Source organism: Ipomoea nil, unplaced genomic scaffold (genome assembly GCF_001879475.1).
Source record: "Ipomoea nil cultivar Tokyo-kokei standard unplaced genomic scaffold, Asagao_1.1 scaffold2783, whole genome shotgun sequence".
Taxonomy (NCBI): Eukaryota; Viridiplantae; Streptophyta; class Magnoliopsida; order Solanales; family Convolvulaceae; genus Ipomoea; species Ipomoea nil.
In genome coordinates, this window is record NW_017619211.1 from 135,054 (window position 1) to 158,393 (window position 23,340).

The following is a 23,340-nucleotide window of genomic DNA, read 5'->3' on the forward strand; positions in this document are numbered from 1 at the left end:
AAGGGAAAGACAAGGTCTTTTACTCAATGAATTAACATTTATTAAACTTAATATGATGGCTGTTAAAAAAAAAAAACTAACCAAATAATAAAATACTAAAACACAATATATATTTATAAAACTGATTACAAATAAGTTATAAAAGATTATTAAACTTGATAATAATAGGGATAACTTAATTATTTGGGATGACTAACACATTTTATTAACTAATAATAATAATAATAATAATAATAATAATAATAATAATAATAATAATAATAATAATAATCTTATTAGAGTCCATATATAACTAATCTACATTTATTAAATTCCTATTGATCATGTACTAATAAAATTAATATTATTATTATTAAATTAGGATCAAGGAATTATTGGACTGCCAGAATTCAAAAAATAAAACAAATTTAATAAGTAAAATAACCTAAAATTGAATAATATTAACAAAGCTACTAATCACAATAATAAATAAAAATAGATATAAAATTAATCAATTATTGTATATTAACTATAAAAATATTATTAAAAATATCAACAAAAATAATATTTATCAAATTTCCCCAGACTTATTTATTTGATTGTCCTCAAGCGAAGACATTATTAAAAAGAAACAAAAGAAATTAAAAAAAAAACAAACATTAAACTGAGCTTTTCCCGAATAGACTCTCAAATTTATTGACAACAATGCAGGGTTAGTGTCAACTCAAAGAGTGCATGAAACAGTTGACTATAAATTAAAAAACTTAACAACTAAAATAAATATAAATTGTGCTCGTGTGCTGAAACCCCTTATATGAACTATACAAAAACTCAATAGAATACTATGAAAAATTTCACCAAATGCAACCTAAACCAAATTCAGAAATATTCTATCACAGTGCAGGTGAAAAACATGAAGGAAACAAGGATCAAGGCATTTATTGAAAATTAAAATGCAATTGCTCGTCTCTTTCCGAGTTCACTCATTATTTTTCTGTTTATGACTTTTTTTTCAAAGAGAACTTCCCCAAAAACCTCGCCATTTTACGCCAGACTTGTTTGGGTTTTCAATTTCGAGTGTACTCATAAACCAGACCACGACACTTATTGATTTATTTATTATACATGTGTATAGGTGGTTGATTCAGCGGAGTAGGATCTCTTATTTATTACAAATGAAATAAAATAAATAGAACACTCATTTTTATTTAATATATATTTTTTTATCTTTTATATTTTTTTTATTTCACCTCACTTATGCCACGAAGGTGATCCTTGAACCAACACACTACACCACAATTTATAGCACTTAAGAATTTATTTAAGAATTTGATAAAAGTAATATAAGGTGAAATCAACATATAAACTATCACAGAAATTGTATAAAATATAAAGGTATTTGTGATTTTCAAATTCTATTTATTTTTTTGTTTTTTTGTTTTTTGTTTTTGTATATATATGATTTTTTTTTGACAAAGATATAAAATTAAAAAAATTAACAATTAGTCAAAAGTAATATACTCACTAAGAGTTTGACAAAAACATGCATTATTTCTATCAACGAATATTAAAAGACTTATAGATAAAAGCTCAAACTAATGCTAGAATTTTAAAATAAAAAAAAAATTTAAGAAAATGAACATAAGAAAATTAAAAAGTTTGAAATTAAAAAGGGTAAGAAAATGAACATAAGAAAATTTAAAAGTTTAAAATTTTTCAATTTTTTGTGATTTGTGGGTAAAACCCCTTCCCCACACTTATTTTCAACATTGTCCCCAATGTTGTGAGAGGAAAGAAAAGAAAACAAAGAGAGTCCTCCTCTAATAGATTTTTTATTTGTGAAATTCTCATATGACCCTGCAGTGTGAGAATAACAAAAAGATACTAATTTATCAACGCCATTCAAAAGATTTTCTTTTTGAATTTTATCGAAACCCAACTTACCATCATCAGCAAAATTCAACCCTGCAAAAACTTGGTTATATCTATCAGACAGATTCATAGATGTAAAAATTGAAAACTTTGCAGTTTCAGCAAGCACATTTTTGGTCAATTTATCTGCTTGAGCATCAATGGGTATTGGGAGCAATTCTTTTTGTAGCTCTGCACCTACCGTTTCAGGCACACAACTTTTGAGCCTATTTGGAAACGGAATTGGGGGCACAAAAGGCTCGGGTGCTACATAGGGCTCCTCCTCCTCAAAATCTTCATTTTGAATAGGTTTGGTGTTTTCAATACTTTCATTAACAGGAATTGGGGGCACATAAAGATTGGGATGCACATAAGGGTTATCAGATTTATGCAATTGAGCCTCATCATTTTCAACAATAATATCATCAACATCATTATGCAATTTTTCAATTATTTCAGTTGGTTTAGAAGTGATATTATCTTTTAACTTGTTTTCATTATTCAGAGCTTCTTCAGATTGACTAGGTAACTTACCTGACACATGCCCTTGCACAAATTCAGCAATTTGCTCTAAATGTGCTTCTATTCTTTTAAAGCAAGCCTCATTTTCTTGGAACCGTTGTTCATCTTCTTCTTGTTGCATTTGGTGCTCATAAGCTTTTTGTTGCATCCGTTTCTCATAAGCTTCTTGCCGCCTGGTGAGCTGTCGTAGGCTCCCAAATTAAAACCTTACAAACGTAGTAGCGGGAGTAAGGATCGATCCCACGAGGAGTAACTAGTTTAACTTTTGTGCTCAAGGAAATAATGGGGGGTTTGGAATATATCGAGAATAAATATTAAATAAAAGAGAAATTAAATAAACGAGAAATTTAATCGAACGAATAAACAGTGAAAATAATATATCGAAAACACTTATAATAAGAAACCTTGGTTAGTAAAGATCCACCACCGAAATTTAACACTGATCATTGATTAATAAAGTAATTAATATGCAATTGAATATTTGTCGTGAAATTATTTCATTTCTGTTTTCCCTTAGTTGTAGGTAAATAAAGCACAAGCGGTTTAATTACCCCTAACTACTAAATAACCTAAGACAAGCGCTATAGATTTAATTTAATAGCAGCAATAGGAACTAGGAAAACCGACAAACTAAATAACACAAGCACAAGCGGTTGCATTTAATTTAGGAAAATATTCTTCCCGAGTCCAATTATCACTAAGCCGTCAATAATTAACCCAGTTGCTACTGAATATTAGAATAATTTGTAGCACAACATTATCTAATATAGCAAATAATTATATCAAATAAATAACTAGTAGGCCTCCCTAGCAATTAAATGATACAACTATTCAAATAATTTAGAAGAATATTTAATACTCAAAATGCATAAAAACATATATATAATAAAATTAAATAAATAACCTTACAGCGTTATGAACTCCGGGGCTTCAATTCACTAAACCAACTTGAAATTAGCCACAAATGGACATTGATAACAACCTTAAAGAATATTCGAGAGGGGAAGAATGAACATTTTCCAATAGAAAGCTTATTCTATTTATAGTATTCTCAAAATAGAATTCTACCATTCAATTCATTCCTATTTTTGCGCCGTACGAATGGATCTTGCTCAGTCTTGCCGCAATCTTCGCACAATGTTGACGACTCCTCTTTGCCACACGCCATGTACAAAGCAAATAAAATATAAGGTTCAATATTTTGTTGCATGCTAAGAAATTAGGGAGTGGAATAAACTAATACTAAAATAATAAAAATATAAATACTAAAAAATATATATAACGCATATATATGTATAAACTGTAAACTAGTACATAATAAATATATATATATATATATATATATATATATATATATATATATATATATTTTAGATAGTACGTAATATATATTCTATATATTATATATTATATATTATATATTAAATTCTAAAATGGAATAATTAATATATAATAGTAAATAATTAATGCAAAATTATTATATAGATGTACCTAAAATATGAGTGTAAAATATGCCTATCAAATTCCCCCACACTAAAACGTTTGCTTGTCCCCAAGCAAAAATATTATTTGCGAAGTAAATTAAAATGAAATTTCCAAAACTCATAACATATCATGAACAACAATCTGAAGCACCCTGCAATTAATAAGTTAGCACCCTGTTTGAAAATGGAGAAAACTAAATAAGTAAGCCATCACAGGGATATCACTCATCACTCAAGCGTTTGATGGGTATAAATTTCACTCAAGTTCATTCCTATAAAATTGCTCTACCATAGGCTTGCATATCTTCTCAATCACCACTACAAGAGTCATGCATGACACAAATCATAAGGACTTTTCACAGGTTGTAATGGGGCTAGGGTTAAGGTAGGGAATTTTTAAGAAATTAGCTTAAACAAAAGCTTCAAACTAGAGGAACAAATAAATACAAGTAATCCAACACCCTCAATTTCCAATCAAAAAACACATCCCATTGAGGTACAGAATGCTTCCTCAGTATTACCAGAATTTCCCCTTACTTCATTTATTTAGAAGTAACTTCAACTCAAAATCAATTGCTGATTCTTTTTCATTTTCTCATAAATTTTCAGCAATATTCTTCTTTTTCAAACGTATATTCTTCATTTTTCCATTTCATTTTTTTCAATTTTTCATGCTTTTTTTTTTTTTTTTTTTGAATCGTGAACTGCTTCCTCTTTTCTTTTTTCATAGAAGACCAACGACATATTGGCAACGAAGATACAACTCACCTCACTCTCAATCATATTAATAAGAGTAAGTGATCTCTCCCACACTTATCCTTCCCAACCTCACGTAGATTACAAAAATAATCCAAAATTTGCTCCACTAGTTATTCAGCTGGGTGAAGGCATTATTTTAGATATAAAAGGCTTGTAATGTGGTCCAAAATAAAGAAAGGAATGGCCATAAAGCTCAAAGTGGTTAACAAAGGGAAATAAATCATAGGACAAACCGGTTATTTGGCTAGTGAGGCTCAAAGTCAAATAATGGCCTTAATCACATTTGAATCATACATGGTCTAATTAGCTTTAAAAGAGAATCAAGGCAAGTTCTAGAGAAACAAAATTATGGAAGAAATCACACAAAAGAAAGAAAATAAGACCGAAGTGTCAGTCAGTGGCTCAAAACACTCACAGGTTTATTGCTTACTTAATATAGCCACTACATATCAAACAAGAGATGCTAACAAACTAATCACAACTTGCCAAACTATTTATTCAATCATGTTATGCATTCCAAGAAAGAAAAAAAAATTATTATTTTTCAAAATAATACTTATTTAACATAAAATACTAAGAAAATATTTGTGAAAATTTTTGAAAATTTTGACATATGCAAACAAATAATAAAACTAAATTCCCTCCCCCACACTTATTATCAACGTTCTCCCCAATGTTGAATAAAAACATGCAGAAAAAGGGTTATTGAATGAAAATAGGGAATAAAATAAAATAAAAATGGAACAAACACACCTTAGGTTGCCTCCCAAGCAGCGCCTTTGTTTATCGTCGTTGGCACGACTTATGATATCTCTTTAAATTTCCATCGTCTTTTTGAGTACCTTCGATGATTATGAGTATTCAAAGAAACAGCCCCTTCATGCAGATTAGGACTCAAAGATGATTTATTATTTGGTTCTTCTTTATTTTCAATAGAAGCAATTTCAACAAATTTAACAAGCTTCAAAGAATCAACAAAAATTGCAAAATTATCATCACTAGGAGATTTCATGGCACCATAAATATTAAAAGTCACAAGTTTACCATTAGACTCCATAGTAAGCATACCACTATGAATATCAATTCTTGTTTTTGCAGTTTTTAAGAATGACCTTCCTAACAAAATATGATTATTATTTTCCATATCAAGCACATAAAAATCAGCAGGAAAAACCAAGTTATCAACTTCAACAATCAAATCCTCAATCACACCCCTAGGATATGTAGTAGATCCATCAGCCAATTGAATTATTATACTAGATTTATTCAGGGGTCCAAGATTCAAAGAAGCGTAAACGGAATATGGCATGACATTAATAGAAGCTCCTAAATCTAACATAGCATTTTCAAATTTCACCCCACTTATCATGCATGGAATAGTAAACATACCTGGGTCTTTGTACTTTTCAGGAAGATCGCTTTGACTAGCCATAGAGACATTCTCTTGCACTTTAACTTCCTTAATTCTTTCATTATTTCGTTTCTTTTTCCTAGTGCGTACCTCTTTTAGAAAATTTGCATAGCGAGGTACTTTTTCCATAGAATCTAAAAGTGGTTTATTAGCATCACATTCACGAAAGGTCTCATACAGATCATTATTTGAGTTTCCTCTTATTGGTTCTAAAAGAGCTTGAGGAAATGGGGGTACTGGTTCATAATCATAAAAAGAAGAAAGCTTACCTTGGGACTTCTCTTTATTGTTGGCAATGATTCCTGCACTTATTTCCTTATTCAAATCAACATTCTTTTCCAGCGACATACTTTCAACATTAATTGCACTTACATTCTCTTTAGGATTAACAACTGTTTGAGAGGGTAGTTTGCCAGAACTCTGTGCTTCCAACCGACTAACCGTAGTTGCTAGTTGGCCCATTTGTCTTTCCAAGTTTTGAATACTAGCCTTTGTTTCTTGAATACTAGCTCTTGTCTCTTGTTGGAATAGTTGTGTTTCTTGTTGAAACTGCAAAGTGTTAGTAGCAAGAGATTTAACAATATCTTCTAGATTCGTACCTGAGCTAAAGTTTTGGGTCGGTTGTTGTCTTGAAGGAAATGGTTTTCTATACTGTTGAAAATTAGAACGATTCTGAACAAACTGGTTCCCTTGTGAGTTTCCATAGCTAAGGTTTGGGTGATCCCTCCATCCAGGATTATATGTATTGGAGAACGGATCATACTTACCTTGAGGTTGTCCAGGAAAACCTCCAGCCATGTTAACTTGTTCAATAGGTTCTTCTTGAAGAGTTGGGTAGGCATCAGTTTGATGCCCAACTACCGAGCAAATTCCACATGCTTTTACAGATTGCATATTGCCTACAGCTAATTGACGAACAAGAGTAGTTAAACCAGAAATTTGTTGTTCAAGAGCAGAAATATTTACCTCATTCACTTGCTTAGACGGTTGAACTATTCTATTGCCAAACTGTTGAGAATTTGCAGCCATGTTCGCAATTAGAGTTCTTGCAGCGTCTGGTGTCTTGTCAACTAAAGCACCACCGCTTGCAGCATCAATCATGCTTCTATCCATTGGAAAAAGTCCTTCATAAAAGTACTGAATGAGTAATTGATCACTAATTTGATGGTGTGGGCAGCTTGCACATAATTTCTTGAAACGCTCCCAATATTCATACAATGACTCTCCATTGTTTTGCCTTATACCACAGATTTCATTCCTAATGTTGGCCGCCCTCGAAGCGGGGAAATATTTTTCAAGGAACATGGTCTTCAAGTTATTCCATGTGGTGATGCTCCCAGAAGGTAGATAGGTGATGCTCCCAGAAGGTAGATAGTATAGCCAATCCTTCGCTGAATCTTTCAACGAAAAGGGAAAGGCTCTCAACTTGATTTGTTCCTCAGTAACCCCAGTGGGTTTCATACTTGAACACACCACATGGAATTCCTTTAAGTGTTTGTGAGGATCTTCACCTGCAAGTCCATGAAAAGAAGGCAAAAGATGAATTAACCCAGATTTCAATTCAAATTGGACATTAGCATCCAGAGCAGGGAAAGTGATGCACAAAGGTTGCTGATCTAAATTTGGAGTTGCAAGCTCTTTTAAGGTCTGATTTTGAGCTATGGGTTCCTCTTCTAAATCAGAATTGGTAGAATCGGTAGCCAGATAACTAAACTCCAATTTGCGCAAAGCTTGTTTCCTCCACCTGCGTACAGTTCTTTCAATTTCTGGATCGTACGACAAGACTTCTTTGTTAGCAGATCGAGTTATAGGCATAAACCACTAAAGATATTGCAGCAATTATGTAAAAGTAACGAAAGAAAAGATTTTTTTTTTAATTTTTTTTTTGGGACAAATGAAAAACAATTAAACAAATAACGAAATAAATAAATAAATAAACACAAAATAAGCTAGAAAATCTCCCCGGCAACGGCGCCAAAATTTGGTGAGCTGTCGTAGGCTCCCAAATTAAAACCTTACAAACGTAGTAGCGGGAGTAAGGATCGATCCCACGAGGAGTAACTAGTTTAACTTTTGTGCTCAAGGAAATAATGGGGGTTTGGAATATATCGAGAATAAATATTAAATAAAAGAGAAATTAAATAAACGAGAAATTTAATCGAACGAATAAACAGTGAAAATAATATATCGAAAACACTTATAATAAGAAACCTTGGTTAGTAAAGATCCACCACCGGAATTTAACACTGATCATTGATTAATAAAGTAATTAATATGCAATTGAATATTTGTCGTGAAATTATTTCATTTCTGTTTTCCCTTAGTTGTAGGTAAATAAAGCACAAGCGGTTTAATTACCCCTAACTACTAAATAACCTAAGACAAGCGCTATAGATTTAATTTAATAGCAGCAATAGGAACTAGGAAAACCGACAAACTAAATAACACAAGCACAAGCGGTTGCATTTAATTTAGGAAAATATTCTTCCCGAGTCCAATTATCACTAAGCCGTCAATAATTAACCCAGTTGCTACTGAATATTAGAATAATTTGTAGCACAACATTATCTAATATAGCAAATAATTATATCAAATAAATAACTAGTAGGCCTCCCTAGCAATTAAATGATACAACTATTCAAATAATTTAGAAGAATATTTAATACTCAAAATGCATAAAAACATATATATAATAAAATTAAATAAATAACCTTACAGCGTTATGAACTCCGGGGCTTCAATTCACTAAACCAACTTGAAATTAGCCACAAATGGACATTGATAACAACCTTAAAGAATATTCGAGAGGGGAAGAATGAACATTTTCCAATAGAAAGCTTATTCTATTTATAGTATTCTCAAAATAGAATTCTACCATTCAATTCATTCCTATTTTTGCGCCGTACGAATGGATCTTGCTCAGTCTTGCCGCAATCTTCGCACAATGTTGACGACTCCTCTTTGCCACACGCCATGTACAAAGCAAATAAAATATAAGGTTCAATATTTTGTTGCATGCTAAGAAATTAGGGAGTGGAATAAACTAATACTAAAATAATAAAAATATAAATACTAAAAAATATATGTAACGCATATATATGTATAAACTGTAAACTAGTACATAATAAATATATATATATATATATATATATATATATATATATATATATATATATATTTTAGATAGTACGTAATATATATTCTATATATTATATATTATATATTAAATTCTAAAATGGAATAATTAATATATAATAGTAAATAATTAATGCAAAATTATTATAAAGATGTACCTAAAATATGAGTGTAAAATATGCCTATCACCGCCTATTGAAGGTCTGTATATAATCCTGCAGGGTATCTTCCAAAGATGGTTTTTTAGGTTGTGGTGACTCAACTGGTTGAAAATCATTTTGATAATAATCAGAATAAAAATTGGGATGATTTGCTTGAAAATGATTTTGATTATTATCCCAAAAATTAGGATGACTTGATTGATAATCATGTTGATTATCATCCCAAGAAAAATTAAATTGGTTTGGTCGAAAATCATTTTGATTATCACCCCAATAAAGATTAGGGTGATTTTCCCAACCCGAATTATAAGAATTATAAAACGAGTCTTGCACAGGACGTTGATTAAAATCATTCATTGGACTTACCTGTCCAAAATCATTATTAAAAGGATTATTTTGGTTTGACAAAAAGGAATACATATTAAAATGTAAATTTTTTTAAATATTTGTGTGATTAAGAACGAAAAAAAATTTGAGAAAGTAGAATGGACTAATGAATTAAATAAATGAGCAAAATTAAATTGAAGGAAAAGAAAAATTGATAATTATAATAAAGAGATTGGAAAGAAAAAAAAAACATGCAATATTAAGAAATGGGAAAAAATAAATAAAGGAATAGGGAAAACAAAAACTACTATAAAATAAAAGATAACTTAAATGCAAAAAGAGTGAAATTTAGGAGGTAAAGGAATGAGTGACGGAGGAAATATCAAAGACCATATTCAAAATCAAATGTAAATTAATTAGAATTCAGAAAGCGAAATAAATAAATTAACAAAAGCCAAAATAACAAATTAACAATCAAATAAAGCATGCAGAAAACAAGAACAAATATAAAGCAGTTTTTTAAACAGACGAACGAATCAAATAAAATGCATGATTAAAGAATGAAAAAGATGACAATAATGAAGGGGTAGGGAACAAAATCAAGCAATTAACGAAAGGAAAAAAAAAACAGAAAATTAAATTGCAAAATAAACAATTCCCCGGCAACGGCGCCAAAAATTGATGGACAATTTGAATAGTCCTCGCAAGTGCACGAGTCACTGTAGTAATAGTGTCCCACAGGAAATTGATACAACGCAATTTAATTACTAAACTTAAAGAGATAATTGACGATAATATAAAATACTAGAAATCAAATGCTAAAGATGAATTTGAATACTACATAATTAAATCAAATTGAGGAAGCTAATTAAGCACACAAATTACCGAATCAACTCCTTAAAACTAGTCATTAGCATCTCAATACAATCCAAATTGAATTACGGCAATCATTCAAAACCAATTATATAAATTCATTAAGTAATATAGCAATTAAATGAAATGAAATGCTTTCTGAAAAGTTAAGTAGTGTGACTCACAAATGTGTTGTACTGAAAGAAAAGATAAAAAAATGAAGGGAAAGAAAACAAAAATGCATTCCTAGAAATCGTAAAGCCAAACAGTGCTACCAAATTAAGCAGACTTTGTTGTCGAAAATTGATTAAACAAGAATGGCTGCCATCGAGGATTAACTTAGAGTTGCCGATCATAAATTGTTGCTACGCCAAGGAGAAATATCCACGCCACCACCCAAAATTCATCAAACCCAGAATTTCGTCGTCACCGAAAATAGTCACCGGAAAACCAAACCCAGCCGTACCAACCGGAGTTGCTCCGGGGTAAGATTGATGATCCACAATTGAAGATTGGCCTCCCTTTATACAAACAGCCTTGCCCGTAACTCTTCAAATTCCGCAGTCGCAGAAGGCCTTGATCCAAGGGAAGCCATCGAAGCCTCTGCTAATTAATCGGTCAAACCTCTTGATCCTTGCCTTCCGGTGACATTGATTTACGAAGGGAAAGACAAGCTAAGGTCTTTTACTCAATGAATTAACATTTATTAAACTTAATATGATGGCTGTCAAAAAAAAAAACTAACCAAATAATAAAATACTAAAACACAATATATATTTATAAAACTGATTACAAATAAGTTATAAAAGATTATTAAACTTGATAATAATAGGGATAACTTAATTATTTGGGATGACTAACACATTTTATTAACTAATAATAATAATAATAATAATAATAATAATAATAATAATAATAATAATAATCTTATTAGAGTCCATATATAACTAATCTACATTTATTAAATTCCTATTGATCATGTATTACTAAAATTAATATTATTATTATTAAATTAGGATCAAGGAATTATTGGACTGAAAGAATTCAAATAATAAAACAAATTTAATAAGTAAAATAACCTAAAACTGAATAATATTAACAAAGCTACTAATCACAATAATAAATAAAAATAGATATAAAATTAATCAATTATTGTATATTAACTATAAAAATATTATTAAAAATATCAACAAAAATAATGTTTATCACTCACCTCCTTCTTCACAAACTCCCTCCGATCATTGGCGAGATATCGCTTTTTCTGCACAACCGGCCGATGGCCGGGATCTACGGCGAGTCGATGAGCAATGATGGATCGGTCGACACCAGGCATGTCCTCCGGACCCCAGGCAGAAACCAGCCGGTGCTCTCGGAGCACTCTAATGACCTCTTCTCATACTTCCTCAGGGAGGCCGACTTCAATTCGGACCCGCCTATCCAGCTGATCGGGATCGATCTCAACTTCTTCCAATTCCACCGCCGGCTCAGGGCGAGGTATCATCGTCTTCTTTGGGGGTCTTTCCGTGATCTCATGGACCTACATCTCACGCTTGCCCATTCCTCTACAGGCTTGTAGGTAACAGTTGCGGGCGACTCTCCTGTCGCAACGCACCGTCCCTATCCCATTGGGCGTGCGGAACTTCAAGCAAAGGTGCTCGATAGAAATCAGGGCTCCTAGATCCTCCAGACCTGGCCGGCCGAGTATAGCATTATGCGAACAGGCCAGATTCACCACGATGAACTTCATACTGAGTTTCTGTACGTCGGGATAACTGCCAATCTCGACTGGTAGAGTGATGGATCCTTCTGCCTCCACCGAGTCCCCTGTGAAACCGGCGAGTGGAGTTTTGACGGGGTTCAGCTGTTCTCGGGTCAATCCCATTTTGGTGAAAGTCTCGAGGTAAAGCACGTTGACGCTGCTTCCGGTGTCGACCAGGATTCGCCGAACAACCACTCCATTCACATCCATCGCTATAACCAATGCGTCCCGATGCGATGTCTCTCCCACGGGTAGATCTTTGTCAGTGAACGTGATCGGTTTTCGGCACGCCTTCTTCGAGCTTTCTTCACGCCCGTATATCGTCCCGACGTATAGCTGTCGAGCCCAGGCCTTTCTGGTATTCGCCGAGTCGCCGCCCTCGGGCCCGCCGACTATCATGTTAATAACTGGATTTTGACGCCACTGGGCTTCGTCCTCTTCAGAAGCCGGCTGCTTGCCCCGGCTGCTCTCCGCGGCGGCGGTGGGATCCCCGTCTCCCCGAGTAGCCGACCTCCGCCTCCACTGATTAGGAGGCGGGGTCCCTTGCTGGAGGATACCTTCTATGATCTTCCTCAAATAGAAGCACTCTTCCGTGCTGTGAGTATAAGACTTGTGGTAACGACAGTATTTAGAGGTCTTACCTGCCTCATCGCTTATCGCGTGGTCGTCAGTCGGCGAAGGCGGAGGAGGAGCGACTGCTTGTATCTCATGTACTGGCCGTTCGGGAACCGGCCGGTAAGGGTGTGCGACGGGCTTGTCGTATGGTCGTCTGACATCTGGTCGCCGGGTCACTTCCGGGCGCCTTTCCTTCGTTTCGGCTCGCGTTCTCTTCCCGCCGGCGGATCCTCCGACCTTGCGTTGTCGTTTGTGCTTCATGGCTTGCTCCGTGTTGGCCCTCTTGTTGGCCATATGTATGGCTTCCGCGTAGGTGGCCGGGCGGTTGTCCCGCAGATCCCGGTACAATTGCCCGGATCGTAAAGACTCGATGAAAAAGGTGAGCGCAGTCTGATCTTCGACCTCCTCTATAGACTGAATTTCCTTCTGCCAGCGGGCTAGATAGGTTTTCAGAGATTCGCCTTCCTCTTGGTGAACGTCTCCCAGGTGAGTCAGGTCCTTCTGAGGCTTGATGTTGGCCCCGTAGTGGCTCATGAAGCGGTCGGCCAATTCTTCGAAACTATGGATCGACTTGGAAGGCAGCGCCACTAACCACCTTTGTGCTGAGCCTTTCAGCGTGGGCAAAAAGGCGCGACACATCACCGGGTCTCGCACTCCCAAGACCTGTATTTTGGCTTGATAGCTAAGCAGATGTTCGCGTGGGTCTCCGGATCCGTCGAAGGTGGCTTGTTCCGGAAATTTAAAGTCGCCGGGTACTTTGTAGGACATGATCTCGGAAGAGAATGGCAAAGCTGTGAGCAACGTCTGCCCAGGGGATTTGGTCTTTCCCCCCATTTGTTCTTTCAGATCTCGTACTTCTCGGGCCAATTTGGCCACGTCGCCTTCATTGTGAGTGCGGTTTCCTGTGGATTCCGTACTTTTGCCGACCTCAGATTGGGCCGGTCGGTCATCGTTGTGCGTTACTCGCTCGGTACGTCGTGTCCGAGTCTTAGTTTTCCTGGTACGAGCTCTTTCTCCACCGGTTTCCCGATCTCGGGGCCCTGCTGGTGCCGACTGGGCTCCCTTTCTCCTAGTCGTTCTTGCGCAGGCTGCCGCCCAGCATTCGGACCCAGCCTTGAGAGGATTGATCGTACTGGCTGGCTTTCCGCCCGTCGATTTTCCTGTCCGTCTTTCGGCCTCTGGGACAGTTGTTGATGGCGAGGCATTGGCCGAGAAACCGACTGTTCCCTCACTCCTCGACTCGCGTCGGCGAAGGCTCGTCCGATCGCGTGGAGTTGTTCCGGGGTTAGGGGTATCATAGGCGGCTGCCGGTTCACCGGTGCCATTTCATTTCCTTGGTTCAACTGGTCTCTTAGATCTGCCTCTATCCCGTTGTTCCGGTTGTTTGCTTGGTCTCGTCCTTCCGACATGTTCGTGACGCTTTTTCGTTCGACTTCGGGACTCGCCTAGCTTAGAGAGTCACGTAGCTCTTTAGTTCGATCCCAACAGACGGCGCTAGTGTTGGTTTTTGGGTTTTCAGGCCCAGGGAGGTCCAATACAACCTTAGTTGGTGGATTCACCTTTCACACAAAATTGCAAAGAAATGGCAGTACTCGTAATAGCTTTCAGTGTGTCTCCCCTTTCTCTTGGGATGAACCTGTCTGGATTACAAGGGCGGAGGAGCCTTTATATAGCAGGCTCCCCTCCTACCGACTTGAAGGCCATTAATGACTGACTTCAAGGCTAATTACAATTGTCGAGCCGTTGGGCGCCGTTACCGGATTGATCAACGGCTCCTTGGATCCATAACGGTCTGACCGAGTCCTGCCTTGAATGCCTCCAACGGCTCCGGGGCCGGGTCTTCTTAAATGAGGCTTCTCAACGGTCGCCTAACGGCTCTGAGCCGTCCCTTTGTGGACTTGGGCCTGGGCCGACTCCTGGACTCGGCCCAAGTTCCCACTGGGCTTCTTTCACTGCTAGCCCACGTTCCTTATCTTGGATTCCCTTCTTGGGCCGGGGTTCTCACCCCATCAATAATAATAATAATAATAATAATAATAATAATAATAATAATAATAATAATAATAATAATAATAATAATAATAGTAACAATAGTAACAATAGTAACAATAATAACAATAATAACAATAATAACAATAATAACAATAACAATAATAATAACAATAATAATAATAATAATAATAATAATAATAATAATAATAATAATAATAATAATAATAATAATAATAATACTAATTATTCTTATAGAAAGAAAATTATTATTACTTACCTTAATAATACTAATTATTCTTATTAAATCATCTCCATAATTCTGACAATCCTAAACTTTGTCTAATAATTATTTAATAATAATAATAATTACTTACCAATAATAATAATAATAATAAACAAAATAAGTTCTTACCTTAATAATACTTATTTAATATTTAATATTTAAATATATTTTATATATTGATATAAATTAATAATGTTGAAGACAAAATAATATTTATTAAGAAAAAAATATTAATTTTTTTAAGTGAAGTGAAATTGGGGCCCACTTTTGAAGGTTGATTGGATTTGCAGGGATGTAGTGTGAATTGTAGATGATTTGCAAATGGGATGATGTGGAAGTGAGACCCATTTTTTAGAGTGAGAGATATTTGCAGGGATAAGTTCGGATAGTTATGATGTGCATCCGTATGCACCATACCATGCATGGTGCATACGGATGCAAAAACGACGTCATTTTATTAAAAACGCGCGTCTCCCCTTAAAAAAAAAACCAGGTTCGATTCCCAGCAACAGCATTATGTTGTTCATTCATTCTGGAATTTTAGTTCATAGATTATGAAATTTTAGTTCATTGATTCTGTAATTATAGTTCATCGATTCTGGATTTGTAGTTCATCGATTCTGAAATTTTAGTTCATAGATTCTGGAATTTTAGTTCATTCATTATGGAATTTTTAGTTCATAGATTATATTCTGGAATTTTAGTTCATAGATTCTGGAATTATAATTCATCGATTATGGAATTATAGTTCATCAATTCTGGAATTTTAATTCATAAGTTGTTGCTGGGAATCGAACCTGAATATTTTTTTTTAAAAAAAAGGGAGACGCGCGTTTTTAATAAAACGACGTCGTTTTTGCATCTGTATGCACCATGCATGGTGCATACGGATGCACAACATAATTTTCCGATAAGTTCAGCCCTAAACTTTGTCTAATAATTATTTAATTATAATAATTACTTACCAATAATAATAATAATAAACAAAATAAGTACTTACCATAATAATACTTATTATTCTTATTAAACTTTCTTCATAATTCTGACAATCCTAAACTTTGTCTAATAATTATTTATTATTTATTATTTATTATTTATTATTTAATAATAATAATAATAATAATAATAATAATAATAATAATCATAATAGTAATAGTAAGAATAAAAAAAATAATAATAATTGGTAAAATGAGATTAGCAATATGAATACATTTATTGTGTTTACATTTATTGGTAAAGTTTTATATCAAATCATTACTTTCTAATATAATTTTACTTTTATTACATTATTATTATTATTGTATTGAATATTAAATTAAATATATTATTACGCCCTAATAATATATATATATATATATATATATATATATATATATATATATATATGTACATTACATATGTTGCAACACTAATAAATAAATATACTATAATTTGATTGGAAATTAATTAAAACCAATTAATTAATAATAATTACTTACCAATAATAATAATAATAAATAAAATAAGTACTTACCTTAATAATACTTGTTGGTTTTAAGGTTTTTGGGCCAAGGGAGGTCCAACACAACCTTGGTTGGTGGATACACCTTTCAACAAAGCTACTAAAAATAGAATATAACAAGCAGTGGTAGTGAGCGTGTTTCTTTATTCTCTAGGCATGGACTCCCCCCTTTTACAAGGATGGAGGGGCCTTTATATAGTTGGCCCCCCTTTAGCCGAGTTAATGTACATTGAAGGCCTGCTTTCAAGGCTAATTACATTTTGGGGCCGTTGGGTGCCGTTACCGGGCCGGCCAACGGCTCCTTGGGCTTCCCTAACGGTTCGTTTGGCCGAGCCCTTTGAATGCTGCAATGAATGCTTCTCAACGGCTCTAAGCCGAGTCTTTCTCTCCAGCCTGGGCCTGGGCCGACTCCTAGACTCGGCCCAGGTCTCTACCGGTCCTTACTACTGACTCGTATTCTCACTTTTCGGGCCGCTACCTACCCATTCTGGGCTCTTCTCCATTCTGGGCCTCTTCTCTTGGGCCTGCCTTCTTGGGTCGGGGTCCTCACCCCATTAACTAGTCCCTCACTTTCTCATACCCAGTCCTCTAACTCGGGTGTGGGAAAGTAGTAACTTCCCTCCCTCTTAATCAGCAGATCTTCTCTCTTAATTGCCTAAATAACGTCCTGATTCTCCGCTATCTTTCCTGATTCGCCGGAGTCGTTTGGATTCTTCCTCTTTCCTGGGGAATCCTATAAATAGCCACTTAGTTTCTTCACCCTCTCATCATCTCATTGATCTAGTCATGGGTCGCTCACCTCTGAAGGGAAAGCGGATAGATTTTGGGTCGCCTCGACGCCCTCTACCTTCTAAGCGGTCAAGGCTCGAGAGGGAGGGCAAGAAGAAGGCTCCTCGGCCTGCCTCCCGGAGACCTTCCACGGGTGCCACCTCCTCTATTCTGCAGCCGCCGACTCCTATTTCTTCCCTCACGGCGAACGTTCCGGCCTCGGCCAACTCGCTGCCTCCAACTACGGCCAGGGTTACTGCGCAGAACGGGTCTTTTGTTGAAGTGGCCGTCCCGGAGCAGTTATCCTTCCGTATGACTTTCACCATTCCACTCGACGATCTAGATGGGCCAGCTACGGACCTGATGACTGATGCTGATTTTGCTCGATACCTGGAGCTGTACCCGGATGATGAAGAGCCGGTGGTGCCGCCGATCATGCCAACTTTTTGGGATTCCTTCTGCCCGTCTCCCACTGGACCATCAGGGGAGATGTTCTTTAGGAGCGACCCTTCCTCCCCGGACGAGTGATCGCCTCAACTGGAATCCGCCTCCGTATTTTCGAGAGGGCCACAAAAGGAACACCTTATTTATTTTCGTCATGATGTAATAAGCTCTTTTCCCTATGTGTCATTTCTCTTGATTGAATAATATTATCCTTTATTTCCGAGGTCCCCACCTTTTCACTCGCCCAAGTGTGTTGGTCGACTTGCTTTGGAGTCGGTCAAACGACAAATCTTTAAAGTCTGACACCTGTGATCCTTATCTTGGGGAAATCTCACTTTTTCAGTTTAGCGTGCGAATCTTTTTCTTCCCGAGCGCTGTTGATGGAACTATTCTCTGACAAAGATTCTCAAATCCCACCTAATCCTGCGCTATGGCAGTTATGATTCTTCCCATGATTCCCGCCTGGATATTCGTTCCCATTTTGAGCTATATAAAGGGTCATTCTCACTTGGCATTTCCTCACACCTTCTGATTTAGCAGCCTCCGTCATGAGTTATCGAACCGATGACCGTCGCTTCTCCATTCGCCTAAAGGAGCAGGCTCGGCTAGAGAAGCTGAGGCAAAAGAGATTGGCCAATGGTGGCCACTTGTTGGGGGATTCTTCCTTAGATCCCATTGTGGTGCCGCCGGACATGCTAGACTTGATCCTTGTGGACTCGGACGAACGCCAAGTGGAGCCGGTAGTAGAGGAAACAGCACCCAACGAGGAAGAAGTGTGGGAGGTTCCTCCTCTCTTCGGGGTGGCTATGTCTCCCAGTGCCCTTGAGAGGCCTCTCCAGATGATTGATGATGGGGAGCCTGCCGTTTACCTGGATGATGTGCAGGAGCCGGAGCCGATTCCTCCACCCTTCCATCTTCAGTTTTTCCTGGAAGGTCCGCCTCCTGTTCGCCCTGCGGAGGAGAAGACCAAGCCGTAATTTGTCCTTCTCTTTGTACTTTCTTGGCCGGGATGTAAGCCTTTGTTGCTTTCTAATCAATAAACTGTTGTTTTGTCGCTTTACTGTGTGTATCGTTTATTATTCTCTGCATACCGTCAACCGACTCCTCGCTCTTTTATCTTATGTCTCCTTTCGTGAGGTCGACGCGGACCTCTCTGTCCGACTCACGGACCCGGTCTTTCTTCGCCGGGAGCTATTCATGGTGACTGATGGGCTTGGCCCCTCGATCCCCTTGGGATACCTCCGACCCGTGCTCGGATAGCCCAGAGGCCGTGGCCTGCAATGGGCCTCACGCAAACAGGCCAGGTCATCTCTACCCGTCTCTGGCCTAGGGTAGACGCGCCGTCACAGGCTAACCCTAGGCTTGAACCGTCACTCCGCTTTTCGAGGCCATTAATTGCAAGCGTCCCTTCATATCTTGTCAACCCTTACTCTCCTCCAATAGATGCGCGACACGTGGCTGTTCCTTGGGATTCATCCCAATTTAAATACCCGTTCTTCCCTCCTCTTCTCACTTACTTCCTCCATACTTCCCCCGAAAGAGCTCTCAAGGCCTCATCAATCTCCTCCGGCGCTTTCTTCCCACCGGACTTCCAGGTATCATGTCGTCTTCCCCTTCCTCTTCTCCTTCTCATCGCTCGGCGGGGTCTCCCGCCTCGACTTCCTCGTCCTCTTCTTCTTCTTCTTCTTCTACTTCTTCTAGCCCTCCCCGTCGCATGGAGATTCCGTCTGGTTTCCCATCAGCGTCATCTTCTCAACCCACCCCCTCTTCTTCGGGGGCGGTTACTCCTCTGAGCCCAGCCCCTCTCACGACGGTAGCGGCTCTTCCCGACTGTGCCGGACAACCGAGGGGCAAGTTTGACTCCATCGTCCGGCCATCGGGGCTTCCGTCGCAAGTTTCTGCGGCGGACCTCGATATGGCCCGTTTTCTTTTGGGGACCTCGGCCACTGTTTATCCTCCGGAAAACCGGCCAATTTATGACCCGCCGGAGGGTTGTGTGGGCATCCACCTGCACTCGGTGGCCTTTGGCTTCCGGGTGCCCCCTTCTCCGTTTCTCTCTCTCCCTTTTATCGTCATTACAACCTGGTTCCGGGTCAGTTGGTACCCAACTCGCACCGCCTCCTTGCTTGTTTTATCAATTTGTGTCACTGGTGGCTCTGCGAGCCAGACTTAGACCTTTTTCGGTATTTATTCACCGTGAACAAGGTCGGCTCGCACTCCCCGGGCTTCGTTCAGGTCGCTGATCGTCCTGGGCGTCAACTGTTTGAGGGTCTTCCAGATTCTATAAAGGACTGGAAGCCCTTTTTCTTCTTTGTCCTTCCTTCCTTCACTCCCTTTACCTTTCCCACTTTATGGCCGGCTGCACTTTTCAAACCGTGCTCCCGGCGCGCCGTCTTCACCCAGGACGCGATCCAGGGCCGAGTTCTTGAAGAGCTGGGGACCTTACTCCGTCAAGTACTGGTCTCGAGTCCGGGCTATGGCGAAATGGGGCCTTCTGCCAGCCGGCGCGGCCACCATAGGTAGTCCTTCCGTGATCTCTCTTTTCCTTATTCTCTCTGCATGATCCGCTGCTAATACTTTTCTTCTTTTCAATAGGTCCCTACTGTAACACCCCGTGTTACGACCCCTAAAACCAATTAATCATTTAACCAATTATCCAAAGAAAGAATTAAATTAAAATAATTAATTTGGAAAAGGCCCACCATAGTCCGTGGGCCCTCATCTCTAAATCCAACCCCTAGTCCTAAAAGGAGTAGAGTTAGCAAGCCTATAGTATTTGGGCCCTAATTAGGACTCTTAGATATATAAATAAGGGACATAAGGAGGCACCTAGAACCCCCACCACAATAATCTCTCACCACACAAGAAGTTCCAAGAATTCCCTTAGGAGAAATCAAGAAAGAAGAAAGCTTAAAGAAAGACCCTTCATAGCCAAGGAATTAATTAAGGCTAAGAGGTAACCCATGTCTCAACAAAACCTATTTTCATAGCTATGATTCCCCTCTTAGGCTTTCCCCATATTCTTGTGTGTTGATGATTCGTTATATTGATCTTGACAAATGGTGTTATGATTCCATGGGAAATCTTGATGATCTTGATGATGAAAAGAGGTTCTTGAGGATTATATGGCGTTCTTGATGATTATATGATGTTCTTGATAATTGTATAATGTTCTTGATGTTTATGTGGTATTCCTACCGAATCTTGATATTAGAAGATAAATTGTGCCCTTGTTGATTTAAAAGTAATTAGAACCCTAGGTTGTATCGTGAAACTCGTGTTGTACTATTCTTGGTGTATTGGGTGGGAATTAGCATGTTTGGGTGTTGATTATGTTTAGAAAAGCATGATAGGTTATGTGCCGTATGTTCTTGCTTTTGGATCCGTTAATTGTCTACGTGTTGTTGTCAATTGCGTTTGAAAGTGTCTAAGCATAGTTTCGGGTTCCACAATGGTTCCCGGGGCGTTTTCCGTGATGAAAAGAGTCAGTGGGGGGTAGGTGGGGGTAGGGGACCCGCCACCTACCCGCGACCAATGTTAACGTCGCCGACAGCGGGCAGCTGCCCGCCGGGCACCCGCTGCCCGGAACCACGACGCCGGCGGGCAGCCGGCGGGTGACCCCTCACCCACCGGCTACCCGCTGGATTTTACCCCCCTTTGGGATTTCGGCTTCCCCGTTTGATGTCCCCCGACCCCTGTGGTGTCCCAACGAACTCTGTCTATCGTGCCTATGTCTAGTTTGATGTTCGGGTACCATTCGTAGGTTGAATAAGTCTCATATATCGCATGCTAGTTGAATTGGTATCTCGTTGACCTAAGTATAAGAAGTATGAACCCCTTAGGATTGTTCTTAGTATGTGAATGATCACGCATAGGTTTCGTTATACGATTTCTTCCCCTCCCTAATGTGCCAATGTGGGTTGCATGTGTTTGCTACGTGTTATGTGTGCATGATACCCCAATTCGGTTGTGATCGAATTGGTTATTCCTGAGCTGCAGTTCAGAAGCTGGCTGCGGTTAGATTTACACTCTCGGGCTGCGGTCCACCGTTTGGTTGCGATCAAACGTTTTACATGAGCTGCGGTTCAAATTTCCTGGCTGCGGTCAGATGACTACTCTTGGTCTGCGGTCCACTGTTTGGTTGCGATCAAACTATGATGACCTGCAGTTCATCGGTCGGTTGCGATCGACCCCTCCGTGTTGCGATACAGGGCAGGGTGTTGCGGGGCCGTGTCAGAGCTATATGCGCTGACCCTCATGTATGGGCATGCGATTGGTCCTGTGGCGCCAACAAAGTGTGCTATGTGATGAGATATGGATGATTGGATTGTTATGAAAGCGTGACCATAGGATACATGCTAGTAACTGTATATGCTTGATTATGACTATTGGCTGTGCTTATCTCTATCTGTCGTGTCTGTTCCCTACACCTGTGAATTGTGCATGCTTGGTTATGACTGTTGGTTGTGCTTATCCCTATCTGTCGAGTCTATTCCCTGTTTTGAAAGCTAGAGTCTCTTAGGATATATCTTCATGCTTCGAAATGGTTTTCGTATATCTATGTATATATCTATATGTATTGTATTTCAACGCGTTGGAGTGGGTTACCAGCATCTCTCGCTGAACAGATATATTTGGCTTTCAGGCACAGACGAGTAGATCACTGGAGCGCGCTAGAGGTTTGGAGTGTAGAATAGATGGTTTTCCCTTTTCGACCTGCGTGCCATGATTTGTATTGATACTGATTGAGGTTGTTAGAATTTAGCCTGTGCACATGAGTTCTCTAGCTCGGGTGTGGCATAGCACCCTGTACTATTTATATTATGTTTTGGGATTCAATGAGAACGTACCTTTATTATATAAGTTTCAAAATTTTAAAAATTTCCGGGTGTTACACCTACGACTCTGACTCCACCAGCTCGGACGAAGCCGAGGCCCCTACATCGGAGATGGCTGATTGTGCAGAAAAGATGAGGCGTCGGTTGTCTCAGCGCACGTCAGGTGCCGCCGCGGCTTCTTCATCTCTTCCCTCTCGAGCTTCGAGGTCGACTCCACCACCGCCGAGGAACGTGGTGGACCTGATGCCGTCCCCGGTTGCCTCTCCTTCCAAGCAATCGCCTCTGCCCCCATCTGAGAGCCCGAGATCCAAACGCCCTTTGGAGCAGTCAGATACACCTCCACCTAAGAAGATCCGGCTGGGCTTGGAGCTCGAAGAGAATGCCCAGATTTGGGGGGGCGATTACTCGGTCCAGAACTGGGCCGAACATGTCCTCCTTCCCAAGGATTTGGAGGCGGCGAACAAGATGCAGGATGAGTACATCCTGGAAGTTTCTCTACGCCAGTCCTACCGAGTAAGTTCCTTTGCTGACCTTCTTTATTTTTCCTATCTCTTCTAAATTCTCTTCTGACGCTGCTTCTTTTCCCCTCTTCGTAGAAC

The 23,340-nt window shown here is 38.6% G+C and overlaps 1 protein-coding gene across 1 annotated transcript; it reads right to left on the minus strand.

Annotated features, from left to right (window-relative positions):
- Positions 1-12,078: 12,078 nt before the first annotated feature.
- LOC109157529 lies at positions 12,079-13,749 on the minus strand. The gene has a single exon (XM_019305385.1). It carries the CDS (start codon positions 13,747-13,749, stop codon positions 12,079-12,081), a length of 1,671 nt encoding a protein of 556 aa, XP_019160930.1.
- Positions 13,750-23,340: the final 9,591 nt, after the last annotated feature.